A 10112-nucleotide genomic window follows, 5' to 3' on the forward strand; every position below is an offset into this window, starting at 1 on the left:
TAAACTCAACATCAAATTATCAAATTATTGATGAATCTGTACCCTAAATGTAGAATGGTGAGAGCAGAAATACATGGCTGTACTTTAAAAAAGGAGTAATACAATCTTGCTTCTATAAGGAGTCATATGATATGGTAATAGCTATCATGAACGCAAAATATGTCTGTTTTGTATTATTAATAAATATTTATGCATTTAGATCCTGCTTCCTCGTCCTATTTCCCTCATCTGCCATGACATTATTATTACTACTACTAGTATTATTATTGATGTTGATATTACTATTACTACAGTACAGTACTTCTTAAATATATATAAGCCAAATACACTTGTAAGCTTAAGTTAAAAGAGAATCATAATGTTTTTCAATTTGACAAGAAAAAGGTATATGTACAATGTGTACAATACTAACACTGTATACAAAGTATAGCCTATGTTGTAAAAAAAAAAAACAACCTCACAGTATCAATATAGCAAAAGTACAAAACTGTAAAGGAAAAAAAGTTAACTAATGTTACGTTTACCTCAGGAAGATTTGGCCATGTCTTTAATTCATTAGTTTTCTAGAAAAATCTAAAATGTCTCTATCGCTAAAATAATAAATCCATTTTTGTAAACTATATGAAATGACTATTACTATATCTCAAAAACTATTAAAACCTATACCTAAAAAGTATACCGTGGAAACTTAAAGTTAAACTTAAACTTAATTTAGTGCATGCATATACAACTTAAAATGTGTTTCGTGTCCAAGCAACTCAAAATGATTGAGCATTTCATAATTACAAAATTAGTATTACTATTATTATTTTTATGTAAATGTCAATTTCACAGTGTTCTCAAATGTATTATATTGAAAGATAATTATTATATTGTGACATTGTTTGACTATGTATAATATAAACATTATATATATTATGTTCTGGTATTGCCTTATGAACTGTGATTAGATACAGTGTTTTCATAATGTAATACATTTCTTATACAATAGCCTATTGCATTATGTAAAAGTCTTATTACATTAAAAAAAATTACATTATGAGCTCAAGATTTTATTACTTTTTAAGAAAATGATTACATTATTAACATTTTATTACATTGATAATAACATTATGTACAGTTATATCATTATGTGCAGTTATTATATTATGAGTTACTTGGTTCTTGATTTTCTAAACCTGTGGCTGCCATTATTTCTATATATTTATCAATCTTCATAGATAAATATTTGACTTTACTCTTGCATCAAACACTTACGCTCTCCATGTATAAAAAATGAAGTGTTGATATTTAGGTGTTTTTGTAGGTCTGAAGGAAACCACAAGAGGCAAAAAGGAGATTGAACCTCTTCCTAAATGCTTTAGATCCTCTCAGGTGTCTTTTTGCACCACATAAAAAAACTAATTATCGCATAAACGCCAGTCTCCAGTAGATTAAAAATGTTTCTCACAGATTCACTGCCTGAAATGTGAGGGTGAGGACAGTCGAAATATGTTGGCAGTCAAATCTGTATGTCTAGGTTCATTAGCTGTATCAACATAAATACCTTACTGATCAGCCTGAAAGTTTGATGTATAAAAAGATACAAGAATATATTGCATGTATTGAGCATCACATACACAGTTGTTTGCAGTGACATCACAATTTGACATCATACATTGATCATTTCATCTTGCCGTGTGCAATGTTGATTACTGATCTCACATTTAATTAAACCTGTCTTCTTATCATTTTACCTCCACATGACTGCTTTTGCCAAACCTGATGACTTCAAAGCGCTTAGTGATGCTGGGCCTGTGCTAGCACTAACTTAATTACTCCAGCCATTTCATTTCCCGGGCTGTGTTATATGCTGACTACACTAATCACTTTTGTTGAAATAAAATCAGCTCTCTTTGACCGCAGACTTTCTTTATCTGCAGTAAAGGTTACCAGGACCTTCATTAAGCACTGAGAATGAGCATCTAAACTAATAATGCTCAGAATTACTGACATTTCAAATCTATCCTACAATACATACATTGATTTAGTTGGTGGAAAATATATTTTGTGCACAGCGGAACTTTATTATAGCCTGAAGATCATAACCTAGGGCAGTCAGATGATTCTATTTTTTTTCTAATGGTGTCAGAAATGTATAGATAGCTGTTTATTTGATTTTGGATGAAGAGGAAATCCACTGTCATGACCACATTAGCATGCATATAACAATTTGGTCATATTCATAATAATAATAATAATAATAATAATAATTTGTTACATTTATATAGCGCTTTACATATAGAAGGGGGGAATCTCCTCAACCACCATCAATGATATCATAGTATCTATGCATATTGAAAATGCACAACCTGAGTAATATTCCAGTTTTTCGAAATCTGAATAAATCAACATGACATATGCTTTGAATGAATTCTGAATTCTGTACCATGTTGAATGAGGATTAATGAGTCGATTTAATTTCTGTGCAGAATTACTAAAAACGATAAGAAGACTGCAGTAATTTATTTGGAATATCCAGATCTCCGATCTTTGGAGTATTTGTGAAGCTGTCATGCACATGTCTGTTCAGAATAAAGAACATTCAGAAAATGCATCTTAATGAAAATGATGTGCATGTAAATGTGGTCACTGCGTTTGTAGCATACAGTACATGCAGTACTTTGCCAATCTAAAAATAGGCAGAATATGGATTTCCAATATTTCAATACTGTTCTGGCAATTGAACATTCCATGACATGACCTGTCATTTCAAAAGGCTGTGTTTTGTTGGGTTCAGTGGTGCACAGAGCTTTAAACTTCCCCATCAAATCAAAAGAGGGCTATCCGTCCATCAGAAATTAATTTCGGACAAAAGTGGCAGCATGTAGCTGCATAACTGCTATATGAAGAGAGAACATGCTGAATCAATTCAGAGAGATTGGGCCCTATTTTAACGATATGAGCGCATGGTCTGATGCGCATGCGAAGGTGCATGTCCGAATCCACTTTTGCTAGTTTAATGACGTAAAAGATGGTCGCAATGTCAGGCGCATGGTCAAAAAGGGTTGTACCTAGTCTCTTAATGAGTCATGGGTGTGTTTTGGGCATAACGTGCAATCTTCCATTCCCTTTAAAAGCCAGTTGCGATGGATTCACTATTTTTGGAATTTGTGAGCAGAAAGACTTTTATTTTTAATATTTAAACATGTTTGTTTTAATAAATATGTATGTATGTATGTATGAGTGTGTAATAAGCAGAGTGTATGCTCGTTGTGCTCCCGCCTATATGCACATATTACTAACACGGCCTTTAAATAACACAAAAAATACTGCACCATTGACACTTATACCAGGTTTTTTTTGGTCAATGGCGCAGTCAATTTCATTTGCCTGAAAATAGCAGCGTGCCAACAATACGCTTGAACACACCTCGTTTTCAGCCCAGCACGCCCATGAGCGAACAGATGGGCGCGAATGCATTTGCTATTTAAACAACGTGGCACTGGCCGTGAAAATGATAACTGCGTCGGACTGAAACTAGCAAAAAACATGCATCACGCCTGGTGTTGCCTTGATAGGGCCCCTTGTCTCTTTAAAAACCTTTCAAAAAAGGCAATATAAATCTATTTTAAATAATAAAGCCGTGGATGTAAAGTGTTTAAGTAAATTAAATTAGTTACTGTACTTAAGTATCTTTTTGGCTACTTTTGACTGAGTTTAAAAGATTTTAGCAACTTTTACTCTCTACTTGACTGAATTTTTTAATAAGTATATGTACTCTTTACTCCAACACATTTGTGACGAGTAACACAATTACTAAACATTTTGCATGGCATCTAACTTTATTTTATTTCTGCTACAAATGATGTGATATTACCATTCTACAGGGCATTGAAGATACTATATCTTGTGCGTTTTTCCCTCACCCAAACTGGTCAGCAAGGCTACTTTACATGAATGTAAGTGCATTAGCAGGTAGTTGCTGAATCATAAAGAAGTGTTTCATATATGAGATGAGGCCAAAACCAGCACGTCCAGTGAAAATAGGCTTTGACTATTTCATTTTTTAACATTTAGGCCTATGCGTTATCTTGAAGAGACCGTTTTGAAGGATAGTGGTTTCCTTGTGCCCTTTTTGAGCACTTGTGCTTAACTGAGACTTGAGTGTAGACATTTAAGAGGTTGTTTGCGTTGACCTTGATTTATTGCAATTTTGAGGTGTTCAGTTTTATTTTGATTTTAGAAAATAAACGTGATTGCTCTCCTCACATATCAACTGTTTCTTGTTTTTCACTGGGATTACGTTCAGTAAATTATACTAAGTAACCAATTTTTTTTACCAATTTGGCCATTTCTAATTATTCGGGGGGACTTGAACTTGGGACTTGGTGGTTATGGCACTTCTATGATATACTAAAGCGTATACAATTTGTAACAACCTGCCAGCCTAAACGTGTTCTGTTGTTTTCATTACATTACATGTACATCAATTTAGTGTACATGTATCAGAGACATCAGAAATCAAATTTAGGTCCATTTTATCATCCATTGGACATCATCACAGGGGCACAGACGCTTAATAGATGCTTAATAGCAACTCTTTTGAGGTCTTAACTATTAATACTAAGAGACAGGTATGTCAGGTTGAATCAATGTTGCCAGCAGACATTTGAGGGTTCAGCAAAAACAGCACAGGACTGAATGACGAAGGGTCCACATGCAGCTGTTGAAAACCAACTATGCTGTTGTTTATTGCTATACTGCTGATGTTGGTGTACTGCCTCTGATGAGAATCATATTGCAGTGCTTCTAAAATTGTATAATAATAATAATAATAATTAAAGTAGCTCTGTCTTGAGCCTAATTATTTTCCCAAAAAATGTATAATTTCATAATTTTTTAACAAAGGGAAATTTTGTCTAATAGAAGCCGAGGAGAAAATACAGTGACATTGTAAAAGAAATTATGGAAAATTATTTTGAGGAATATATTGCTATTAAAATCCTCTTTGTACTCTAAATTGCACTAATAACAGGTGGAATAAAGTTATAAATAATATTAATATTAATAGTGAGTGATGCACACATGAAGACAAAACACCAGAGTACACATAACATAAATGCTCTGAATTTACATGATAACAAAATTTAAAAAAAAAAGGCTTTTCAAATATAACAAAAACAAATGTGATTTGTGTTTTTGTGCAGGGAAATAACCCTTTATCAATTTACAAATCATATTTTTACCAAAATATATATTTGATCAATCTTTTAAGTTAATAATGTACAATAAATATGCTGATTTTATAATATAATTTTTATATTGTTTGCATTCTTCTTTTCTTTACAGTGTTACCAGTCACACTATTGGGTTACTACCAGCTAGGCCTATATAAAACGCGATAAAATGATCCTGTAGGACAAATGTAAAGAAACTCTTTTAAGATTTTACAACTTCTGCAGCTTTGTGTCCAGCAGCAATTCACCCATAATACAATAGGCCTATACAAAAATAAACAAAAACGGCAGTGGGATTTTGTTTGATTCTTTGCGAATTATTTGATTCCAGGATAGTGTGTTCCAAATTACGATAGAAATTCCAACAGGAATCCTGTACACATTCCTATATGATTGTGCTTTTTTGTTTTGTTTTGCTTTGTTTTTGTACTAGTTCAGGCTATTGCGAACCAAAACCAATGAGAAATCTGATGGAAAATACAACGCATGTTTGAAAAAAAAAGAAGCTTTCTTAATAAATCTGAGCAACACTGAAATATTTGCCTTTGCGTTTCCACATTTTGCACTTCAGCAGAACTTTACACCGCAACGGTCAGATTTCGACAGTGTTTACAGGCACTCCGCACCTTTAATTCAAGGATTTAACACACATGTTGGTAAACGAAACAAATGAAGCGATACTCACCTCTAGTTTGCATAAACTCGAGCTTTTGGATCGCGACTTTCTGCGCAGGTAGACGGAAAACCATCTTCTCACCGTAAATTTGCGCATGTTCGTATCCATTTTCCTGGTACGCCTGCTATCATCAAAATACAATTTATCTGTCCAGCGTTTGAATCCAGATCAGCACAACAGTGGGGATTTACAGTCGCCTCCCCTCCACTAATCCATAATGCTCACTTATGAGGGGGTGAGGCCATGACCAAGCCAAACATGCAGGTTCGGGGACGATTGCTGACGCTGACCCGTCCCACTCAAACGGACGCGCTAGTTCTGTTGTGGCACGGGAAAGATGACGGGAGCTGTCCTCCTCAGAACCACCTTCACACTCATGCTGTACGGAAGAACCCTCCCCAATCACTGAGCTCCTTAAAGCTGAAGTGTGTCATTTTTATATTGACTTTTTTTTTTTCCTATTCCAAATAAATAGCTAGTTGAGGGAACTACAGCAAGCCATATGTTAATTCCACTGAAAAAAAAATGTAAATGCTGCTGCTCTGTGGTGCTATCAAAACTGCTGTCTTTGCTGCGACCAATGAGCTTGTTTGAAACAGTTTCCGAGCTTTGAACTTTATTAACTTAAGTAACTTCCGTTAAACTGAAACAATGAGAAAAATGATCTCTCTATGAACACAATCATACGATTAAAAAAAAAACTGGATACAGTGAATGGACATCATTCTACTCATCATTGAACCATCAAACAGTAAAAGGAAACTTGTGTAAGAGCATCAACAAAGTAGGCTACTCTCGACCATGAATTAGCCCAAAAGCTTGATTCTTTCAGCATCAATATTATGGATGCGGTAAATATCAATATAGAGGTGAAGTGAATAACACTGATTATCTCTTCATCACGGCACCTGTTAGTGGGTGGGATATATTAGGCAGCAAGTGAACATGTTGTCCTCAAAGTTGATGTGTTAGAAGCAGGAAAAATGGGCAAGCATAAGGATTTGAGTGAGTTTGACAAAGGCCAAATTGTGATGGCTAGACGACTGGGTCAGAGCATTTCCAAAACTGCAGCTCTTGTGGGGTGTTCCCGGTCTAGGAAGAAGGCAAGCCGGCCGAGGCAGTGTGATGCTTTGGGCAATGTTCTGCTGGGAAGCCTTGGGTCCTGCCATTACTTTGACATGTACCACCTACCTAAGCATTGTTGCAGACCATGTACACCCTTTCATGGAAACGTTATTCCCTCGAGGCTGTGGCCTCTTTCAGCAGATAATGCGTCCTGCCAAATCAAAAATGGTTCAAGAATGGTTTAAGGAGCACAACAACGAGTTTAAGGTGTTGACTTCAGTTGGCCTCCAAATTCCCCAAACTCAATCCAATCGAGCATCTGTGAGATGTGCTGAACAAACAAGTCCGATCCATGGAGGCCACTCCTCGCAACTTAAAGGACTTAAAGGATCAGCTGCTAAAATCTTGGTGCCAGATACCACAGCACACCTTCAGGGGTCTAGTGGAGTCCAAGCCTCAATGGGTCAGGACTGTTTTGGCAGCAAAAGGTGGACCAACACAATATTAGACCAAGACGTCACAATGTTATGCCTGATCAATGTATGTATATATTATGTAACATACATTTATTATGTAACATACATTGCCTTAAAGTGCTTTCCATCATTTTGATAGCTAATAAATTTTATTTACCTGCTTAGAAACATTCCAGTAAACACAACAGTCAAAGTAATGGGTAAGGATTATTTGTAGATCATTTTAAATGATTAGTTTCAGTCTTTTTGAGGGCAAGTTCCAGAACCCTGAGCTCCCTCCCATAATTCAAAACACAATAGGGCTGATTAGGAGGTGGATAGCCCATTTAATCTTAATTCATGGCTCCTCACCTCCTGTGCACTCATGGGATAGCGCATTTCATAATTTCGTGGATGCACCTTATTTGACATACTGCTTTTTGCATACTATAGTAAAAAAGTTTGCATATATAAACACAGGGAGTGTTTGGTGAAATTACATGCTTCACTGGTTTACCTACTTAAAAATGTGATTACCACTTAGGCCTACTCGCCTTCACATTACTTTCTGATTCTTCTGTGGAACACAAAATTAGATATTAGGTAGCGTTCACCTCATCTCATGAGAAACGTTACTGTTTTACAATATGGCAATTTCGTATGAATTTGTACAATGTGAATCGTACGAAAAAGTATGTTTTTGTTTTAGAAAAAAAAGCATGAAGCTCCACCCATGAACCATCATGCAGGGAGTAGGTAGATCGTACAAAAATGGATAAGTAAAAGAAGGGAGAATTTTAAAATTCTAATTTCCTGATGCTTAAATCTTTCAACTGTTTAATTACCACATAACCAAGAGTGAATTGAACCATATAGACTTAAACAGTGGTGTTGGGTCAAGGTGTTGAGAAACCAACAAAAAAATAAAAATAAACATGCCTACTGAAATCAAACTCTGTGAACTGAATCAGTTGAAATGAATGTATTTTATTGCAGCAGTTTTTCTGTGACGCTTGAGTGTTTAAACCACCAGGTAACTCTGACCGCAGCTCTTTTTATAGCCACAGGGGTTTTTGTGCTGAGAGCAAAAGTGAGATTGCATTGATTCAACCCCTCTTGAACCATTTAAAGGGTGAAAACATCACGTTTTATAACAGTGGTGCTTATTTTATTCTGCGATCATTTAGTTGCATTTTGGGCATTGACTCTATTTTATCTACATTGTTTTGTTAATTTATAAGCAGAGGTTAGGTATTTCTTGCCATTTACAAATGAGAAATACTCTAGTATCAAACACACCTAAAAAAATTCCCCACACCAAATCTTTTAAAGAAAAATATTGTTTTAGAAGTATCAGTTTATGATACTGATTGAATGGTTTTCGTGAGTTTTATATTGATTGGCTAAATGAGGTGGTGAGTCGGCGGCACTGAAGAAAGAGCTGCCTGTGCTCTATAAATAGAAACAACTGACCTGGCCTCATGGGCTAATCTTGCTTTGAAAGGCTGAGCAGGGACATCTTCAGACGCCCGGTGGTATTGTACCTGCAGGCTTAGTTGTGAATTCTATGCACAAAGGTGCTGTAAGCAACTTTTCTTTGAAACATCAATACAACATGATAGATAAGGTGTCGCAACATATTACACCTCTATTTGTTAAAACCTCAGGTAGCAAAAAAAAAGAGTCAGTTGAGCAGCCTGCACTGGGGAAAAAATGGTGAGGGATTTACTTATAATATTGAAGGAATTGTTAGCACATTTTATAAATGATTACAAAGAAACAAACACATTGAATTAAACATACAAATAGAGAGCCTGAAATAATTTTTTCTTGTAAAAAGTATATCAATAATCTTTATTTACAACTTTTGTTTTGCAATGTGTCCTTTTTTATTCAATCAGAAAGCCTTGCTCCGGGGTTCTCAACTCTGCCCCTTGAGGTCAACTTTCCTGCAGCAGAATTTCCTGCAACCTTAAAGGGTTAGTTCACCCAAAAATGAAAATTCTGTCATTAATTACTTACCCTCATGTCGTTCGACACCCGTAAGACCTCCGTTCATCTTCGGAACAGAAATGATGATATTTTAGTTGAAATCTGATGGCTCTGAAAGGCCTCCATTGGCACAATGGCACTTTACACTCTCAAGACCCTTAAAAGGTACTAAAGACGTCGTTACAAAGTCCATCTCACTACAGTGGTTCTAAAACAACGTTATGAATCGTCGAGAATATTTTTTGTGCGCAAAAAAACCCTAAATAACGACTTACATAATGATGACGATTTCAAAACAAGGCATCATGAAGCTTCGAAGCGTTATGAATCAGTGAGCCGAATCATGATTCGGATCGTGTGTCAAACCGCCAAACTGCTGAAATTTGGCGATTCAAACCCCTGTTTCGACTCGCTGATTCATAACGCTTCGAAGCTTCATGATGTCTTGTTTTGAAATCGTCATCACTATGTAAGTCGTTATTTAGGGGTTTTTTGCGCACAAAAACTATTCTTGCCGATTCAAAAAGTTATTGTAGAACCACTGTAGTGAGATGGACTTTGTAACGACGTCTTTAGTACCTTTTAAGGGTCTTGAGAGTGTAAAGTGCCATTGTGCCAATGGAGGCCTTTCAGAGCCATCAGATTTCAACTAAAATATCTTCATTTCTGTTCCGAAGATGAACGGAGGTCTTACGGGTGTCGAAC

At 35.7% G+C, this 10112-nt stretch overlaps 1 protein-coding gene across 1 annotated transcript in view; it reads right to left on the reverse strand.

Annotated features, from left to right (window-relative positions):
* Positions 1-6299, reverse strand: part of rps6ka2 (ribosomal protein S6 kinase, polypeptide 2) — a 69726-nt gene extending 63427 nt beyond the window's left edge. The window contains exon 1 of the mRNA XM_079843153.1: positions 5905-6299. Within this exon, the coding sequence (XP_079699279.1) occupies positions 5905-6003 (99 nt within the window). The 5' untranslated portion in view covers positions 6004-6299. The remainder of the gene's footprint in view (positions 1-5904) is intronic.
* Positions 6300-10112: the final 3813 nt, after the last annotated feature.

This window comes from Gobio gobio, assembly GCF_949357685.1.
Source record: "Gobio gobio genome assembly, chromosome: 18".
Lineage (NCBI taxonomy): Eukaryota > Metazoa > Chordata > Actinopteri > Cypriniformes > Gobionidae > Gobio > Gobio gobio.